This window comes from Canis aureus, chromosome 18 (assembly GCF_053574225.1).
Source record: "Canis aureus isolate CA01 chromosome 18, VMU_Caureus_v.1.0, whole genome shotgun sequence".
Taxonomy (NCBI): Eukaryota; Metazoa; Chordata; class Mammalia; order Carnivora; family Canidae; genus Canis; species Canis aureus.
Window position 1 is genome coordinate 47,121,430 of NC_135628.1, and position 21,334 is coordinate 47,142,763.

Sequence of the window (21,334 nt, forward strand, 5' to 3'; positions counted from 1 at the left end):
CACTTTCCGTTGAGAATCACAAGCACGGACCCTCCCAACTGCAGAAGTCCCAGCGCTGAGCTGTGGCTTTGAGGGAGGGCTCCGGGCTCCTCTGAGCTGGGGGCCAAGCCAGGAGCCCGCACGGGGACTCAAGGGGACTCGTGCCAGGTGCGGGAGGGGTGGGGAATCCCCGGGGGAGGGGGGATCCCGGGAGAGGAGGGGTCCCCAGCCAGGGGGAGGGGGGAGGGGGCGGGGGGCGTTGGGGCTACAATGAGAAGTTTTATAAGCGAAGTTTAATAAATGTAAATTGAGCATTTGTGGAATGCTCTCCATATTCCTCAAAGCACTTAATAGAAGGTATTGAGTAAATATTTGTTGATTTGTCTTTTAAGGTTTTTTTTACATGCTGCTTTCCTTTAGGTTCTCCCTTTCTTGTGTGAAAAAATAAAATAGTTACTTTCATTTTTTTCATTTTTCACTACAGATTTTCAACTGCTAATGTTACAAACAACAAAATATTGGAGCATAGAGTTGAGGAAAAGACTTAAACCAGGTGAGTAATAATGAAAGTCTAAAGAAACAAACTACCATTCATTTTTATAAAGTTCATTATTGGGATAATTGATAAAATTGGGATATGAACTATAGAGTACTAAGTTTCCCCAACTGATAATGTTACTGTGGAATATAAGGTATTCTGAGGTAATTACAATAGCGAGGTATGATGTATACAAGCTACTTTCAAACTATTCACACACACACACACACACACACACACACAAAAAGTGGTTTATGAGATTGAGAGAGAGTTTGGTGACATTCTGGGTTAATAAGAACTAATTTATTTCCAATGGAAGTGTAAATTGGGACCAATTTCTGGGACCTTTCTGGAAAGCATTTTGGCAATTTGTCTCAAGTTTTCAGTTCAGCCTTGCAATCTTTTTCTTCTATAATAATTCTAGCAAGATCACAAAAAGCTATGGGTATGGGGATATTTATATAAGAATGTATGAATAAAAGAGTAAGGAAAAGTTGATAGCATAAATATTTAACAATATGATATTGATTAAATATAGTCAAAAACTAAGTATTAAAAATTTTAATATGCATCTATGCTTACTCCTGCAATGTCTGTAATACAGACATGTCTGTCTACACTGGCTACTAAACAATATGAATTTTTTTTTTAAGATTTTTACATATTTGAGAAAGAAAGTACATGCACACAAGAGCAGGGGGAGGGGTATTAAGAGAGGGAAAGGCAGAGAATCTCCAGCAGACTCCATACTGATCAAGGAGCCAGATAGTCTAACGACCCAGGGATCTTGACCCAAGCCAAAACCAAGAGCTGGATGCTTAACTGACTGAGCCACCTAGGCACCAATATCTATGTTTTTTAAACAAGATTTTTTTTAAAAGAGACATGTATACAGATCTATGAATATACATATTTGATTAGTTACATGGAATCTGCATGTACATGTGTGTTTCTGTATATTATATACATAAAGACACATATGTATTTACGTGTACATAGACATTTGGAAAGATGACACCCTTATATTACTAGCGGTTATTTTTTAATAAAAGGTTTATAAAAGTGATTTTTTATACTTTTTTTATATTAACTGGCTTTTTATGAAGGAGTATATATTACTTTTCTCATCAAATTTTTCAAAATGTTTTCTTTTAAACATTATATGTTTTTATTTTATACCTTTATAGCAATTTTTGGTATACAGTACAAATAGTGATATATTTACTATCTGAGTAGTTCTTATGAGGTTAAATGCACAAATTCTGAGCTTTGTTGGCCTTCATTCTGTTACATGGCCGGAGTCTGTTTTCTTATTGCTCTATTACTTGTCTTACAAATACATTGCTGCTTATACAGCTGAAGTGCATTGTCATTTTTGGAAATCAGAGTACATATTCTATTAATGACAGTTGTGTAGTGCCTTTATATAGAACTTATATTATTTTTGATAGTGGTCAACAACATATGCTTTGATTTTAACACCAGTTGTTTTTATAGTTTAATTAATAGCAAATTTAAGGGCATTTTCATTACACTTTTATTTTACATCTTGCTTTTTCTTAACAGATTTTTCTTCAGTCAGTTAAAACTATGGATCTTGAATCAGAGGGACCACAGATTATCAAAGTGACACCTGTTCAACAAATGCTTGCCTCTTGCACTGGAGCTATCCTGACATCACTAATGGGTAAAGTAATGTTGTAGATTATGTAACTAAATGATTTCCATTTAAGTATATCATTTGTGCAGTAATACTAAAATTCTCATTCGTCCTCCGTCATGTTCTCTCTGCATCAACATAATAAGAAAAGAACCTTGGACAAAGAGTCAAGAGAGTTGAATTTTATTCCTTGATTTGCTGTTCTCAGGCTGAGTGCATTTTAGGATAGTCCCTAGTTCTCTCTGAACTTTATTTTTCATCTATAAAAGTAGAGGCTGAGACCAGGAGTTCTTTGAAGTTTCTATCAATATTGAAATTCTGTGACTCTGGTAGCCATTTTTTTTGTTTATTTATTTGTTTATATATAAAGATTTTTAAAATTTATTTATTCATGAGAGACACAGAGAGAAGGGCAGAAACATAGGCAAGGAAGAAGCAGGATCACCCCCTGAGCCCAAGGCAGATGCTCAACCACTGAGCCACCCAGCCGACCCTCTGGTAGCCTTTTTAAAAATAGAAAACAGAAACAAAAACAAAAAAAATAGAAAACAAAAAAGAATAAAATATTAGAATAATGAATAATATAAACTTTGGGCAACCTATAGTAGCAACAAATACAGATTATGTTTTTCTTTGCTTATATTAACAGTGAATTTCTTAAATTCCTCTGGGCCACATTTTTCTGTTTTTTATAGTCCATTTCTTCTAGAGAAAGACAAATGACTTAGGTATAGTTGGTGTACTTCAATAGTTTTAAGGTGGCTAGTTTATTTAAATAAGATAGATAATTAGAACAAATATAAACATATTGCTTTCAGATGTAGTCTCTTATTTTAGGTCAGAATGTTAGTGTTGTAAAGATTTTAGAGATCATCCAGTGTAACCTCTTCATTCTCAGATGAGGAAAAGTTTTCTTAGAACCACTATCTGACATTTTTTTTTTTTTCTATTTGGGTAAATAGAGTGTGGATTAAAACCATTTTTCCTTTACTGTGCTTTTCCCAAATGGAGTAACACAATGTGGTAGGAAAGATGATTTATGGCTAGCTTACTCAAATTTTCATTATGTGTAGTTTTTATTTGATACAGCTGAATTTAACAGATTAGGAAGACTAATATTGTTTGATTATTGATTACTTGTAATATAGAGTTATTCTCAAATTTATAGACTTCCAAAACTTACTCTTTACCTTAGATGATGTATTGTCTTTAAAATACTAGTAATTAGTTGTAATGCTAATGAAATTATTGTTGTAGAAGTATCATAAGTGACAGTTTAGTAGTCATGAGAAGAGTAACTACATTGTCTTCTCATTGATCCTCTTTAAACAGAATTCAAGGGCAAAAATTAGAAAGTTACATTTAAAACCATTTTAAGGGCAGCCCCGGTGGCGCAGCAGTTTAGCGCCGCCTGCAGCCTGGGGCGTGATCCTGGAGGCCTGGGATTGAGTTCCGCGTCGGGCTTCCTGCGTGGAGCTTGCTTCTCCCCCTGCCTGTGTCTTTGCCTCTCTCTCTCTCTCTCTCTGTGTCTCAATGAATGAATGAATGAATGAATGAATAAATAAATAAATCTTAAAAAAAAATAAAAAAATAAAACCATTTTAAGATAATTAATCTTATTCATTATATAGTCATGAAGAAGGGTTGATTTGATATATTTTGTAATCTTTGGACAAAAATGTCTATATAATTTATAGGCATCACGTATAATTGAAATTTATGTTTCTTCATAGTGACACCCCTCGATGTGGTTAAAATTCGACTCCAGGCTCAAAACAACCCATTCCCCAAAGGTATGTGTATTAGTCATCCTGAAAATATTGTTAGGCTTTTATTTTTTTTTATTTTATTTTTTTATTTTTTTTAAGATTTATTTATGATAGACATAGAGAGAGAGAGAGAAGCAGAGACACAGAGGGAGAAGCAGGCTCCATGCCGGGAGCCCGACATGGGACTCGATCCCGGGACTCCAGGATCGTGCCCTGGGTCAAAGGCAGGCGCTAAACCGCTGAGCCACCCAGGGATCCCTTGTTAGGCTTTTAAATACTACTTTATTCATTTTTGTTTGAATATTTTTTTTTGTTAATTTTTAAAAGTTCATACCTTTTTATCCTTAAGTAGAAATGTTTTTTCAGTACTTAGATTTACATGACGGGGTCTAGCCAGAAAACAAGTATTTGAGCGTGTTGTGTGCCTCACAAGTAAGAACAAAATTCTAAGGGTAAGAGACCATAGAATCTAGTTTCCTCCTTAGTCCAAGAGCTGTGCCCATTCTAGAACATTCATCCACCAGCAGTTCATTCAGCAGTTGATTGAATATAGTGCTAGGAAATAATTATCTTATCAGACAGCTTGGTTCATTGTTGGATAGTACAGTTTATATGAATTTGAAAAGAATATACATTTTTATTAGATGGCAAAAATGGCAATTCCTTGATCAATCTTTTACAGTTTTATAAAGATAATGACATATCAAACATGTTTAGATAGCAGAAAACAGACTGCTTGGACTGTAAGAATGTTGTCTCAGATATATGCTACTCTGAGGAACACAGCACTGAGATGGAATAAACAACAGTCCTATTTCAGGTGGAGGACAGATTAGATGTATTATAGGAGGAGCCTAAAAGGAAAATAGTTTCCTACACATTTAAGAAATCCTTAAAAGCACAAGGAGACACTTAGACATGTATTATGAAACCCACAGATTTATATATGGTCAAACAGAAAAGATAATTTTGGTAGCCGGGGTGAGTCCAGTAATGAGAAAGAGTTACTCTTAGAGGAAGTTGTAGGTAAATTATCTGGGAGCTGACAAATGTCTAGAATGAGCAACATAAGTAAAGAGAGACAGCATAGCACGATTTACATTGATAGAGAAGAACTTGTTTTAATTCTCTATTTCTCTAATTGAGATATAATCTACATATAACATTGTATTAGTTTTTTAAAAATATATATTTTTTAAGATTTTATTTATTTATTCATGAGAGACACAGAGAGAGAGTCAGAGCACAGGCAAAGGGAGAAGCAGGCTCCCCGCAAGGAGTCCAGTGTGGGGCTCAATCCCAGACCCAGGAATCACACCCTGAGCCAAAGGCAGACTCTTAACTGCTGAGCTACCCAGGTGTCCCACATTGTATTAGTTTTAAGTGTGCCACATAATGATTCAATGTATATATATATGTATATCATTGATGTATCTCACCACAGTAAGTTTAGTCAATATCCATCACCTCACACAATTAACAATTTTTTTCTTGTGAAGAGAACTTTGAAGATCTAATCTCTTAAGTTTCAAATGTAAATTAGATTTTTGTATATATGTTTATATGTGTGTGTATATATGCATATGTATATTTCACATATGTATAGTTAAAAAAATTTTTTTTGTCTGAATTTCCCTTGTGTACCATAGTTTTATTCTTGTTAAATGGAGATGTATACACATGTTCTCTTTTCAAAATAGGTTTTCCTCCTTTATATTCCCTATGCATTCCTTCAGATACTCTGAAAGAATTTATTTCTGTGTGCATATGCTTACTACATTTCTGAAAACATAAAATTCATAAATTTACTCAATTATTTTTCACCCACTTTGAGTTTAGAGACCAGTGCTTTGTCATTAAGTAAATCAGTTTATGTATTTTTCATCCTAAAAGGTAAAAACAAAGTTATATTTCTTTTCATAATTTTCTAGTCCACTCATTGTACTTAGAATTTGTTCCTCTGTAAAAATAGTACAGTGTGTGAAGTAATTTTTGATTTTGGGGACCTTCTTTGTTAGGAAAATGTTTTGTATATAGTAATGGACTTATGGATCATCTATGTGTCTGTGAAGAGGAAGGCAACAAAGCATGGTATAAGAAGCCAGGACGTTTCCAGGGTACATTGGTAAGATTATATAATAATCACAGTGTATTTTCTACCTTTACATTTAATCTTATGTATGAAAGATCTTCCAAATGCAAGAGAGTAAAAAGTCCATGATATATAGTTAGCACACTTATCCACAGTTGAAACGTAGATATTGAGGCAGGAAAAGAGAAGTGCTTCTTTGCTTTTAATTAACGTGTTACTAACTTTCATCTTTTCATGCTTTTTTTATATGGAAAGAAAAAACAGTCAATTTTTTAAAAACTTTTAAAATTGTTTTATTTTTTAAAAAGATTTATTTGAGAGAAAGAGAGACAGATTGTGTGAGAGGAGGGTGGAGAGGCAGAGGGAGAGTGAGAATCCAAAAGCAGACTCCCTGCTGAGTTCAGAGCCTGACTCTAGACTAGATCCCACAACTCTAAGATCATAACCTTAGCCGAAATCAAAAGAGTTGGCCATTTAATGGACTGAGCTACCCAGGCACCCCTAAATTGTTTTATTTTTACATAATCGTAGATAATACGCAATTTCAAGAAAAATATACAAACAAAAGATATGTGCCTTTTTCTTCCTCTCCCTCCCCCCCAAAGGTAACATCATACAGAAGTAGTACAATATCATAATCAGGATATTGACTTTGATTTGAGAGAATCTTGAATCTGGGAAACAAACTGAGAGCCTGAAGGGGAAGTAGGTAGCGAGCAGCATGGGGTAACTGTCTGATGGGCAATGAGGAGGGCACGTGATATGATGAGCACTGGGTATTATACACAACTGATGAATTATTGAAAACTACAGTGATGTACTATATGTTGGCTAAATGAACTTAAATTTTAAAAAATTCAACTGAGTAAACCTGAAGATCTAATTGGCTTTATTCAGCAATTCATGATGTGGGCAGCATTGCATCTAGCATGTATAAAGGAACTGTGAGGAGCTATACCAAACAGAAGACTTTTATAGGCAGAAAAAGATGGGGCCAGGAAGTTATTCTAACCAGGAGTGGATTGTTGCAGGCAAGGTCACCTTCTTCTGAGGGAACTTGGGAGTTTGTCAGGCAGATTGCCTCTCTAGTCTTAATTTGGTAATTACAGATTGACTGGTTAAAGGTCATGTTCTTGGGAAAGGCTGAAACTACAATTAGGTGAAGTCCTAAGTCAGTGTGCTGACATGAGGATTAGCATAAGTGACTCCATTTTAGGTTTCTCTCATCGTTAAAAGCATGCCGTTTCCTTTTTTGTTTTCTCTTTGTTTTTGTTTTAGTATTTATTTATTTGAGAGAGTATGGGTGGGAGGAGGGACAGAGGGACAAGCAAACTCCCCATTGAGTAGGGAGCCCAGTGCGTGGCTCGAATCTGGGACCACAGGATCACGACCTGCGCTAAAGCATATGCCTAATCTCCTGAGCCACCCAGGTGCCTCTTCTTCTTCTTTTTTTTCCATTGCTGTTTTATTTTTCCTCCCTTCTATGTGTTACTTGAACATTTTTTAAAAGAATTTCATCTTCAAAAAAAAAAAAAAGAATTTCATCTTCATAGAGTTTTTGTGTGTATATTTCTTTGCTAAGGCTTCCTAATTTTTCATTTGTTTTGGATATGTTCATAAATGATCACTCAGTAATTTTTCTGCTGACTGCTTTAAAATCTAGGTCAGATAATTTTAATATTCTTATCTCATTGTTGGAGTCTGTTATCTTTTTTCATTTAGTTTGACATCCTCCAGGTTCTTAGAATGACAAGTGATTTTTTTTTAAATTGAAACCAGGAAATTTTGAGTATTCCATTATGAGATTCTGAATCTTGTTTAAACACCCTAATTTAAGTGGCTTTTTTGGCTTTTTTGACACTGTTAACTCAGAGGAAGAGGGGTGCCACTTTGTTAGCGCTGGATATAGTTGGAAGTTCATGTTTCTAACAGCCTCCATGGGACACACCCTGTAGGGGAAGAAATCTTTACTGATTGACAGTATGATCTGAATGTTTGTGCCTGCCCAAAATTCATATGTTGAAATCCTAATGCCTGAAGTGATGGTATTAGAATGTGGAGCTGAAGGTGATTAGGTTACTAATCTGAAGTTGATTAGAGGGCAGAGACCTAAGGAATTAATGACTTTATAAAAGAGATCCCAGAGCTGCCTTGCCCTTCCACCATGTTGGGGATACAGTAAGAAATCAGAGACCTGGGAGAGGGCCCTCTGACCTAGCACTGTGATCTGGGACTTCTAGACTCCAGAAATGTGGTAAATAAATTTCTCTTATTTGTAAGGTACTAGGTTATAACAGCCCAAACAGACTCAGAGCAGAGAGGAAGTTCTGGCTTCCCTTATAGTTTCCACTGACACTGGTGGAGTGATCTCATTACTCTTGGTGACAGTGAAAGCCCTAACACCTCCTCTGCCTCTCTGACACTACCATTAGAATGCTTGGCATATTTATCTTAGTTATTTTAGATTCCCATTCTGATAATTCTAAAATCTCTGCCATATATGAGTCTGGTGCTGATGCTTGCTTTGTCTCTTTAGACTGTGTATTTTGCCTTTGTATTTTGTACTTTGTATTTATTTTTATTTTTTTTATTTTTTTTATTTTTTTGTAGAAAGCCACACATGTTGTAGTAGGTTAAAAGAAAATGAGGTAAATACAGCTTTATTGTCAGGTGATTTGTTTATCTGATTAGAAGCTAGGCTGTGTTTACTGCTTGTTGTAGTTGTATTGTCAGAGAATAAAATTCCCTCCAGTGTCCTCTTTTTTTGTCTTGCATATTATCCTTAAGTTTTCCTAGAGACTGCTCAAATAGAGTCTGAGGCTTGTGGTTCTTTCAAAGCTGTGATCCTCTGTTGTTTTACAAGAGCCTTGTAGATGTGGTGATAAGGTATGGAGGAAGGGAAATATTCCACAGTCCTGTGACTAGGTCTTATTCTTAAGGAACATGAGTTGGGTGTTTCCCTTGCCCCAGGTTGGTTAGATTTTTGTAAAACTGCAGGTGGTTTAAGTTCTGATAAAATAGTTTCCCTAAAATATATGCTTTATTAAGGAGAATACAGGTTTGGGGTATATTTCAAAACTGGTTTACATTTTTCCTTCACCTGCTGCGGAAGCAGGAGGAGATTTTTCTCTGCTGTTCACAGTGAGAATCTGGTAGGACTCATAGAGCTAAAAATGAAGGTGTGGGAGGCCCCCTAACAACAGGCCTTTTTTATCTTCAAGTTAATATACACTGAGCTTTCAGCAATTTGTTATAGTTTAAAGTGTAGTTATTAACATTGGTTCTAACTGCAGGCTTCCACTCTAATAAGTTGTGAGTCTCTGTATCTGTTTCTCCAGTTTTCAGGATAGCAGTTTGCTCTGTGACTTCAATTGTTTTGTAAATCTAAGAGGAGTTAACTTTTCATTTTGTTAAACTTTTTTCATGTCGTGAGGACAAGAAGTGGCAACTGTGTCCTTCGGGGTGTATTCCCAAATTTTAATGTTATATTTTTACTATCAGTCAGTTGAAATATTTTCTAATTTCCCTTGTAATTTCTTTTTTTGCCATAGTTATTTAGAAATATATTTAATTTCTTAATAATTGGATATTCTCTAGAATCTTATTATTCCTGATTTCTACTTTAATTTCACTGTGGTCAAAGGAGTATACTCTGTAAATTTTCAGATTTTTGAAATTTATTGAATCTTGCTAAGTGGCCCTACAAATGATCTGTCTTGGTGAATATTTTATGTACACTTTAAAACCTATATTCTGGGATCCCTGGGTGGCGCAGCGGTTTAGTGCCTGCCTTTGGCCTAGGGCGCGATCCTGGGGATCCGGGATTGAGTCCCACGTCGGCTCCCGGTGCATGGAGCCTGCTTCTCACTCTGCCTGTGTCTCTGCCTCTCTCTCTCTCTCTCTCTGTGTGACTATCATAAATAAATAAAAATTAAAAAAATAAAAAAATAAAACCTATATTCTGCAATTGTTGGGCATAGTGTCTTATAAGCCATCAGGTCAGGATAGCTGATGTTTCATTTAGATCTTCTAAATTCCCATTAACTTTTTCCTTTACTCTGTCAGTCACTGCAAGAGGATATAAAAATCTTCAATTAGGACTTTGTCTCTTTTCCCTTGAGTTCTCCCAGGTTTGCTTCATAGCCTTTGAAACCTTGTTTTAGGGACATATACATTTATACTTGATATGTTTTTCTGTTATATTTTTATTTTAATGAAATGTCTTTATCACTGGTAATATTCATTATCTTGAAATTTTTTGTCTGATAGTAATGTAGCCACTTAAGCTTTCTCATACTGTTTATAAGGTATATCTTTTTCTATCCTACTACTACAAGTCGTGCTTGCTTCAGCAGCATATATATTACTCCAAGACAACATAGAGCTGGGCCTTGCTTTTTTAGTCCCCTCTCTGACAATCTCTGATTTTTAATTGGAAAACTTAGTACTTTAAAGTAATTCTTAACATAGTTGGGTGTCACTCTACTATCTTTGTATGTTTTTTTACTGTTTGCTCCCTGTTTTTGCTTTTTGGTTTTCTTCTCCTTTCTTGGATTCTGTTGGATTAGTTGAGTTATAATAATAATATATTGATTTTTCAATTCCCATTTCTAGGGAGACAGTTCTTCAAGTCTTTCACATTTCTGCGTATCTTGTGAGCAAGGTACTGACTGCTCTTAACATGTTCCTTACCATCTTTTCCATGATGTTTGTATGGTGAACAACCTTGATAGATACAGTATCTCCCTCTAGAGCAAAGGGAAAGTGTCCCCACTGCACATTACAGAGGATTTGGGTCCCCTCAGGTCAGATTTCCCCTGCTGTAATGCAGGCACTGTGTGTTTAGGTGTCATCCAGCCTTCTTCACATTCCTTTGTGGAAATTAGGGCTCAGGAAATTGGCACAAAATGCTGATACCGCTGCTGTTACTGTGAGTAATAAACTGTCCTTTACCTCTTATGCCAGAGATTCTTGTCTTTGATCAACTCTCAGGATACTGTGGCAGGCTGACTTGGTAACTTGCAAGGAGAGTATGTGTACTTAGACCCCTCATGGTTTTTGACAGGATTCATGCTGTCCCTCTTTCTTTGTGCTATGGCTTAATGTATAGTACATCTTTGTACATTACAAATTCCACAGCTGTTAGAAAATGTTTTATTTAAAAAGTTATGTCTTTTAAAGCATTTAAAAGGATAAAGGGGGGAAATGTTTCATACGTAACCATGTATTTACCATTTCTTCTTCCTTCCTTTTTTGAAGATTTTAGTTGCTATTTGGCAGCATGGCCCTTCTTCCTGAAGACCTTATTTTCAGCATTTCTTTTAGGCAGGTGTTTTGGCAGTTTTCCTCTCAGTTTTTGTTCTACTGAAATGTCTTTATCAAGCATTTTTAAAGCCTATTTTGGCTGCATACAAAATTCTGGCATAATTTTTTTCAGCACCTTAAAGGTGTCATTACATTATCTTGTGACCTTCCATGTGTCTTATGCAAAGTTAGCCTTCATTTGTATCATCCTTTCTCTAGATGTATTTTTGTCATTTGGCTTTTCTGTTTTCATTGTCTGTTTTTATTTTTCTTGGAACCTTTTCGGATTTGGGGCTCTGTCAATTGATGTCTTTGACTTATTTGGGGAAGTTTTTGGCTATCATTTCCTTAGGATATTTCCTATCCTGTTCTCTCTCCTTTCCTCTGATTCCAGGTAAACCTGTTATGCCACTTGATGTTTCTTTCCCATCAGGTCCCTGAGCCTCGACATTTCTCTTCATTATTTTTCCTCCTTCTCTTTCAGACTGAAGTTCTGTCTTTAAGTTCAGTGACTCTATTTGCTATTTCCTTTCTTCTGTTAAGCCCACTTAGTGAATTTTTACTTCAGATTTAGAATTTTCACTTGGCTGTTTTTTATGGTAACTGTTCCTATGCTGAAATACTAATTTGTTCTTTCATTGTGTATATATCATCTTTTAAGTTTTTAAATATATTTATAATAGCTGCTTTAGACTTCTTTTTTTTTTAATATTTATTTATTCATGAGAGACACAGAGAGAGGCCTCTGACACAGGCAGAGAAAAAAGCAGGCTTCATGCTCCCAGTCTCCCTGGGACTTGATTCTGGGACTCCAGGATCATGCCCTGGGCTGAAGGCAGGCACTCAAACTCCTGAGCCACCCAGGCGTCCCTGCTTTAGACTTCTTGTCTGCTAATTGTATCACCTGAAATTTCAGTATTGGTTTTTATTGACTACTTTTTCTTTAAGTATGGGCACATTTTCTTTTTTTTTTTTTATGCCTTAGGAATTTTGATTGTATAGAAGACATTATGAATGATGCATTGTGAAAATATTCTTCCAAAGAGTCCATTTTGTTTTAAAAGACAGTTAACTTTGGCTGGATTCAGACTCTAAAGTCAGGCTTCCCTGTGTTGGTTTGCAGTTGAAATTTCCACTCAGCCTTTAGCTGCTGGTTTATTTTGTGGCCTGGACTTTGTTGTCTTGGTCTAGGATTGTCTAATTTATTGGTGAGCCAAGCTTTGTGACTGATGTTTTTTTTAAGATTTTATTTATTTATTCATAAGAAACACAGAGAGAGAGGCAGAGACATAGGCAGAGGGAGAAGCAGGCTCCATGCAGGGAACCCGATGTGGGACTTGATCCCGGGTCTCCAGGATTACGCCCTGGGCTGAAGGCAGCGCTGAACCGCTAAGCCACCCGGGCATCCCTTGTGGCTGATTTTGTATGCAAACTTTGGGGCTTATGCTTTCTGTAGTGCCTCCTTTTCCTACCTAAGTTTCTAGATATTTTGTCAGCCTGAATCCTGTATTTTGCCATTTCCAGCAAGTAAATGTGCTATTCTTTGCCACTTCTATAGAGAAAAATCTGCAGATTTGCAAATCTCACTCATTGCTCTTTGTCTTTCAACAGCCTACTTCTCACTGATTTTTACCTGTTTTTGATTCCAGAAATTTCAAGTACTGGATTTATTTATTTATAATTAATTAATTAATTTATTTATTTATTTATGAGAGACACAGAGAGAGAAAGGCAGAGACACAGGCAGAGGGAGAAGCAGGCTCCATGCAGGGAGCGCATTGTGGGACTCGATCCCAGGACTCCAGGATCACGCCCTGGGCCAAAGGCAGGTGCTAAACCGCTGAGCCACCCAGGGATCCCCAAGTACTGGGTTTAAATATTTTTTCAGACACTGTGGTTGGTCAAGAGAGTTCATCTGACCCATTCTCTGCCATTACTCCATTTCCTTTTTATAATAATATTTTAAAAACTTGGCATCTAAGTAGAATAAGCCATAGCTGAGTAACATAGATTTTATTCTGTCAGCAGAAGGTATCATTCAGAAATGCTTTACTTGTGTTTGAAAGTTGAGGGAAATTTTTTTTAAATGAATGGATAAAACATAAATCTGAGAAGCTCATATTTTGGAAGTAAATGCTTGAAAAAATAAAAGTACCAATCATTTACCAAAAAGTTTATATATCAAGTTCAGGGATATATTTTGACTGTTTTCTATTATACTTTTAGGATGCCTTTTTTAAAATCGTTCGAAATGAGGGCATTAAATCCCTGTGGAGTGGCCTTCCCCCTACCTTGTAAGTTGCAATTTACTATTTTTCTCACTAAATGTTTTGTTTTGCCTTATGATTGGCATGATTGGATAAAATCATAATTTATAATATTGGGACTTTTTCTAAAGCATTGTTTTATGAGTCCCACAGCCACCCACACATTTGATGATTTGTTAGAGAAGGACTCACAGGACTTAAAGACGATTATACTCCTGTCTGTGACTTATTACAGCATGCGGCTACAAAGCAGAATCAGGAAGGGAAGAGGCACAACAGTAGCTGACCAGGCAGGCATAAAGCTTCCAGAACCCTCCCTGGTGACATCCCATAGGACATGCTTATTCTTCTAGCACTGAACTGCAGCAGCATGTGCAAAGTATTTCTACTTTAAAATGAGTTTCAGTGGCAAAGTCTGAGGCTTATATTGAGAATTAGTGACATAGGCAAATTCTTTCTTTATGACCACCTGTGACTACCAAAACTCCAGACCTCCAAAAAGAAAGCAAATCACATCACTTGCAGAGAACAACCTAGACAAGTTGATTTTGTGCTCCAGACATACCAAAAACAAAACAAACACCCTTATGATAGGGAATATTCCAAGGGCTGCATTCTTTGGAATTGACCAAAGATCAAGCATGCAAAGTGTCCTCCTGAAGAGAAAGAAGATTTGAGCAACCAGGCCTGCTGTGGTAAGTCTTTGATGCACAAGCATAATTTTTTTCATTTTCAGAAATTAAGAACTTGGCGTTGACTTTTTGTTTTATGACAATAATAAGAGAGACTGTGATATGTATACCTTCCCTTTTCTGTATTTTTTTGTGGAGCAAATTAGATACTTTGAGGCTTACATTTTAAACAGTGCTTAAAATTGTAAAATTAGTGGCTGATCCAAGCCCTGCAGTCAATTTTGTTTCTAAATTCTCATCAAACTTCACTGTGGAACATTAGTCATTTTCAAAGTACAGTCTGTGAATGTCCCTTAGACCATAAACAAAAACTGGTTTCTTGTATTAATATATATAACATGATAGTGCCTGCAATTTTGTGTTTAATTTTATTAATAATTCCCTTTTGATAATTTCATTTGAAAGAATATGCCATAGGAATTTCTTTTTCTTTCTTTCTTTTTTTTTTTTTTTTTTTTTTGCCATAGGAATTTCATCAAAACTATACACATATAATTCTGGCAACATAAATCTTAATTTATTTCTGGTTATAAGTAGCTATGATAGTCTGTAGTTAAAAATATTTTACAAGTGCTCTTGTATTTTTTACTTTAGAGATTTTCATGTTATAGTAACTATAATTGGGAAGGAGGATTTTTGGGAGGCCAAAATCAATAAATCAAGGAGGTAGAGGAGTGTCCTCTTTAGTCTTTTCCTATTTATGACCTGATCTAGTGCTTTGTAACTTGATCTTCACAACTAGAATATAAACTTCTGTAGGGCAGATACCTATTGTACATCTTTTTGTTGCCTACTAAATTAAACACTAATAATTTTAAAATAAAATAAAAATTGATCCCATTGGCTGATTTGTTAGAGTTTTCAGCTTATATACAATATAAGGATTTTAGCTTATATTTAATAATAATTTAATACATTTAAGCCTTTTGACAGTTTCGTACAAATCTTTTTGTTGGTATCTTTCTAATAGAGTGATGGCAGTTCCTGCCACAGTTATTTATTTTACCTGCTATGATCAATTATCTGCTCTTCTGAGATCAAAATTAGGAGAAAATGAAAGTCGTATACCAATTATTGCTGGAATTGTTGCCAGATGTAAGTAATAAACTTACTGTATTTTCATTTTGATTTTTGTTTAGAGCTTTTAAAATTTTGACAGATAATTTTGCATAAAATACAGAGTATTGGTACATTTTGCATTGTAGTTTGTACTAATTTGTTAATATCTACTCTGGAAGTCATATAGTATGTGCAATTGCCATCAGAATAAGATGGGATCAACCCATCCCTGTTGAATCCTGGACAGAGAGTTTAGGCTTTAGAATTTAGATTTTAGAGTGACAGTAGATGTTAAGTTGATGTCAAATTGATGGCTAAGTCATGAATCTTCTTCCTTATGGACTCCAGGATTCAGAGTTTATTTAATCGGAAGGAAAGGTGCCTCTGTGCAGAAAGATATTTTTCTCTGTGCTGTGGGGATGAGCTTCATAGTAGTGTAATTGACATGTAGTATTTCTGGAGCTGCTCTTGAAAGAGTTGCAACCAGGGTACCGGGCTTGGCTCAGTTGGTGGAGCACGAGACTCTTGATCTTAGGGTTGTGAGTTTGAGCCCCACATTGGGTATAGAGATTACTTAAAAAAAAATCTTAAAAAGAAAAAAGAGTTGAAACCAGAAAGAGTAAGTTATATGAAAACAGGCTTTTAAGAAATACCTTTATTAAGGGAAAAAAAAATGTGCACCATTATGTTGGCATCATTAGATATTTGACTTTAAGATTTGCAGACATTTCAGAATAAAAAGTATATAAAATGCATGAAATATTTTTTGCATGTGTGTTTGCATAGTACATGGCTTTTTGTTTGTTTTCTTATATTTGCTTGTTGGTATTAGTTGGTGCAGTAACTGTGATAAGTCCATTAGAATTGATTAGAACCAAGATGCAATCTAAGAAGTTTTCTTCCAAAGAATTGCATCGATTTGTCAGCAAGAAAGTGTCTGAAGATGGTTGGATTTCCCTTTGGAAGGGCTGGGCTCCTACTATTCTTAGAGATGTACCATTCTCAGGTAGGATTTATCTTGGTATCTGCTAAATTTAGGTAGCATTGTCTTATGTATATATCACGTTTAAATTAAAAATAGTTTTACCACATGTGTATTATTGTTAAACAATATGTTACTTAGTTAACATGCTGTTACCTATTTTAAAGATTTTGAAAATGCTTATTTTACTCAAGAATCTTAAGATTTGTTTTTTTATGTGAAACTTTTTTCATTTTTACTCGTTTATGAGTAAACAAGTAAATGCTGTTGTGAACATTTTTAACAGACTTTTGGTGTACATGTACAAGAATTTCTCCAGTATTAGCTTTGCCAGTTCATATAAATATATATTTTTTAATTATTACATGTCAGATTCTTTTCTAAAGTGATTGTATAGATCAGTACACCTACCAGCTTCCTGTTCCTTCATTTCATACCCTCACCAGTACTTTTACTGTTAGAGTTTGTAAGTTTTGTTTAGTAATTTAAAGTGGTACCTCACTTATATTTTCTTGATTCTTAATGAAGTTGAGTATCATTTCATTGGCCATTCACTTATCTGTAATTGATTTGCAGTTAAGAACTGAGATAAATATTCAACTCTATTTCCCCATTATACATGGATGGTTATCCCAGCATCATTTATTCAGTAAACACACTTGCTCCAAGGATTTGATGTGTCACCTGTCACATCAAAGCTTCATGTATGCATGGATATCTTCCACTGGCTAGTTTGTCTAGGCCTGCACTAATGCTGCAATGTTGTCTAAATTACTAGTGCCTTATTAAGGTTACCTTATTTTCCCCCATAGAAATGTCATCTCTCTCTTATAATTCTTCTTTAAAGTGTCTCAGTAGAGTTTTAAATTTTTCTTCATAAATACTGTATTTTTTGGAGTTAGATTTATTTATAGTTATAACCACTTCCAACTTTAGTAGCTATTTTAAAAGCTCTATTAAAATAAAGATTTCAAGTCTTAGGCTGGTGCAGTGTTATAATTAATTTTTGTGTGTTAGATTATATTTAATATTCAGCTACTTTTAAAACTATTAATTTTACTTTGCTTATCTTGAATTTTCTGTATAGACAAATATGTAAATTATAACTACTTTGTTTCATTTTAAATCATTAGAGCTTTTATTTGGTTCTCTCTTACTGTGCTTTGTAGAACAGTTTTGAATAATAGCAATGATGTTGCATCCGTGTCATTTTTCTCATCCTAAAGGAAATAATTGTTGTTTCACCATTAATTATTTTTGCTAAGGATTCTTTTTTTTTTTTTTTTTTTTTTTTTTTTAATGATAGTCACAGAGAGAGAGAGAGAGAGAGGCAGAGACACAGACAGAGGGAGAAGCAGGCTCCATGCACTGGGAACCTGATGTGGGATTCGATCCCGGGTCTCCAGGATCGCGCCCTGGGCCAAAGACAGGCGCTAAACCGCTGCGTCACCCAGGGATCCCTTTGCTAAGGATTCTTGATGTATATTCTTTTTCTAGTTAAAGAAATTCTCTTTTATCCCCTAAGTTTTCAAGAAATTGCTTTGCTTTAAGTGAAAATGTATTGAATTTTGTGAAAGGCTTTTCCATCAATCTTAGATGATCCCATGGTTCTTTTAAAGTTGTGTTTGGCATTTAAAGAAATTATTACATTTTACTGCCTTTGCATTCTTCTAACAATAACCCCGTTTAGTCATAGTGTATGATCTTTTATGAAATACTTCGTTTGTTGTTGTTGTTTTTTCCTAAGAATTTTTATACCTGTGTTAATGAATGATATTGAACTATACCTGTCTTTCTCCTACTGTCCTTGTCAGGTTTTGGAATTAAAGTCCTACTTAACTATTATATAGGTGGGGTTTTATTTATAAGATTGCTAGAATATTTCTTAAGAATTTGGTTCCCTTTTTTTGCTTTTTTTTTTCAATCTTAACTAGTATGTGTGTCCAAGCAGAAAGTAAAGTGTGTCAGGGTCATATTTTCCCTTTTTCTTTAATATATAACCTTATATACTTAAGGTCCACATTTCACTTCTAAATTATGTATTCATTTCATTTTCTGTTTTTATAGCAATGTACTGGTACAACTATGAAGTTTTAAAGAAGTGGTTGTGTGCAAAATCTGGTCTATATGAACCAACATTTATGATCAACTTTACTTCAGGGGCATTGTCTGGTTCTGTAAGTTGATATTCTTTTGTTGTTAATATTCCAGAATAATAGGAATTGTCTTATTAAAATAGAATGAAAGATTATATAGCATTTCATATCTATTGAGATCAGATTTGGGCTGCACTGCTTTAAAAATTTTCTATCCTATTTTGAGGAAATAATTTATGTTTTTATTATATTACATTAGTTTTTCTGAAAAATTTTTGGTATGTTACATCATTATAGTTATGATAATATCTTAATTAGTGCTTTATTATTTACCAAATACTTGCCAATTTGTTCATTAAATTAATGCCAATATATCTGGTTAGGTTATATTTAATGGAGTATCATTTTTGTGTAATCATATTGAACAGAAGTAATTTCATCCTCTGCTGCTAATTCCTATTTGTTTGAGAACATTTTGGCTAAGTATTTCTTAAAAGAATTTTAACAGAAAGAAAAAGAATTTTAACAAAAATTACAGTCAGGAGGCGGGAATCTCAAATGACCATTTTTAGGAAGTAGAAAGTTCACTGTTCCATTCCTCCACATAATGTAAAGTTGTGTAGTGGTCTTTTATGCAGATTCATAGTATCATTATCTTGGCCACAGAGTTTTCTTATTTTCACATACTTACAAAATGAATTTGTGATGACCTAGAGTGAGATGCTGACCTATTGGAACCAAATGAAAAGAGTACAGGAGCATAGTGAAGGGATGGAGACCTGCAGGAAAATACTAGAATAACTGTGCCAGAAAGCCTGGGCTAAGGAAGCGACTGTGATTGTGTTTGGAACTGAGATAGGAGTGTTCTTAGGTCTGGGGTCTGTCAGATTAACCCTGGGATTTTTAAGCCGATAGAGACAGAGAGCAGTTACTTTTTGAGTAATTTAAGTAGTTAAAAACCAGCATAATGTTTTCATTCTTCTTTTTTTTTTTGAGGTGATTACATGTAACTTAATTATATTTCATTTATATCTTAATCCAGCATGAGTGAAAAGAACAGGTACTATTTATATTTGTAACAGTTGAATTACAAAACCAGTTTTGTACTTATAAATAATGCTTAATGTCTCTTTTAAAAAGTTGAATAATGTGGGGTGCCTGAGTGGCTTATTTGGTTAAGCATCTACATTTGGCTCAGGTCATGATCTTAGGGTCCTGGGATCAAGCCCTGTGTCAGTCAGGCTCCCTGCTCAGTGGGGTCTACTTCTCCCTCTCTCTGCACATGCTATCTGTCTCTCTCAAGTAAATAAAATTCTTTAAAAAAAATTGAATAGCTTCAGGATGTTGTACCAGCTTTCCAGTAATAGGAAGGAAAATTCTCTATTTCACTACTGCTTAAACACAGAAAATTTAATTAAAAATTTTTTTAATGATCTAGAAAGTATCATTGCCGTTTTACTGTTTTCAAATAAAAATTTACCTCTGCAACAGAAAAAACATCAGTGTGATGTTCAGGCTTTCTGTCACAGAATAGCTGCATCCTTTTAGAAAGTGTCAAAGGCTTATATATTAACATTTGTTAACTGCCTTTTGCTACTACATGCTAGATTGTGGAGAGGGAGGAATAATAACTGATTTTCACTTATGTGAGATCTTTTCTTTTTCTTTTTGTATATTTTTTATTGGAGTTCGATTTGCCAACATATAGTATAAAACATATAGTATAACACCCAGTGCTCATCCTTTCAAGTGCCCTCCTCAGTGCCCGTCACCCAGTCACCCCATCCCCCTGCCCACGTCCTCTTCCACTACCCCTTGTTTATTTCCCAGAGTTAGGAGTCTCTCGTGTTTTGTCACCCTCTCTGATTTTTCCCACTTAATTTTCTCTCCTTTCCCCTATGATCCCTTTCACTATTTTTTATATTCCCCGAATGAATGAAACCACATGTTTGTCCTTCTCCTATTGACTTACTTCACTCAGCATAATACCCTCCAGTTCTACCCACGTTGAAGCAAATGGTGGGTATTTGTCGTTTCTAATGGCTGAGTAATATTCCATTGTATACATAAGCCACATCTTCTTTATCCATTCATCTTTCGATGGACACCGAGGCTCCTTCCACAGTTTGGCTATTGTGGACATTGATACTATAAACATTGGGGTGCAGGTGTCACGGTATTTCACTGCATCTGTATCTTTGGGGTAAATCCCCAGCAGTGCTATTGTTGGGTCATAGGATAGCTCTATTTTTAACTCTTTGAGGAACCTCCACACAGTTTTCCAGAGTGGCTGTATGAGTTCACATTCCCACCAACAATGCAAGAGGGTTCCCCTTTCTCCACATCCTCTCCAACATTTGTTGTTTCCTGTCTTGTTAATTTTCACTATTCTATGTGAGATCTTTAAAACTGATTTCAGTTCAGAAACTTTAAACAGCATTGTTGAGGTGAAATACAATGTGAATGATTTCAGGGAGCATTTTAGGAGCATACTATCAAATGTGAGCTGGGAAAAAAAAGTTTTTACTTTGCATGGCTGTTGTAGCAAATATTACGGGAATTTATTCTTTGAAAAAACCTTCCTTAATTAGGTCATTATGAAAATAATCATTGATTCATTTCAAGATTCTTCTTAAAGTGTGATATGTAAACTATTGTAACTATTTGGTATGTTGAAACCCATAAAGAAAAGGGTTTGCTTGTGTAAATTTAATTTTTTTATTCTAAGACATTTGTTGGAAATTTTAAAATGCTTACTACATAATCAAGAATTTCTGCTTTAAAATATGTATTATACCATCATGTGTAGTAAAGGAATAATAGGAAAATAATCAGAAATTGTGAATACTGGTTTTGGAGTCCCAGTGGTCAGTTGAGTTGTAAGTCTGACTCTACC

General features: G+C 35.0%; 1 protein-coding gene across 9 annotated transcripts in view; it reads left to right on the forward strand.

Annotated features, from left to right (window-relative positions):
* Nucleotides 1-21,334, forward strand: part of SLC25A40 (solute carrier family 25 member 40) — a 50,646-nt gene that overhangs the window by 20,906 nt on the left and 8,406 nt on the right. For 7 of the 9 annotated variants that reach the window (XR_013357037.1, XR_013357038.1, XR_013357035.1 and 4 more), the window contains exons 2-9: nt 464-532; nt 2,084-2,204; nt 3,911-3,970; nt 5,965-6,071; nt 13,569-13,636; nt 15,272-15,396; nt 16,193-16,366; nt 18,410-18,519. Coding sequence is in view for 5 of the 9 variants with exons in the window: in XM_077857119.1 (XP_077713245.1) it covers nt 2,108-2,204; nt 3,911-3,970; nt 5,965-6,071; nt 13,569-13,636; nt 15,272-15,396; nt 16,193-16,366; nt 18,410-18,519 (741 nt within the window). In the remaining 4 variants the exon portion in view is untranslated. The remainder of the gene's footprint in view (nt 1-463; nt 533-2,083; nt 2,205-3,910; nt 3,971-5,964; nt 6,072-13,568; nt 13,637-15,271; nt 15,397-16,192; nt 16,367-18,409; nt 18,520-21,334) is intronic. The other 2 variants (XM_077857118.1, XM_077857117.1) reach the window with 2 other exon arrangements.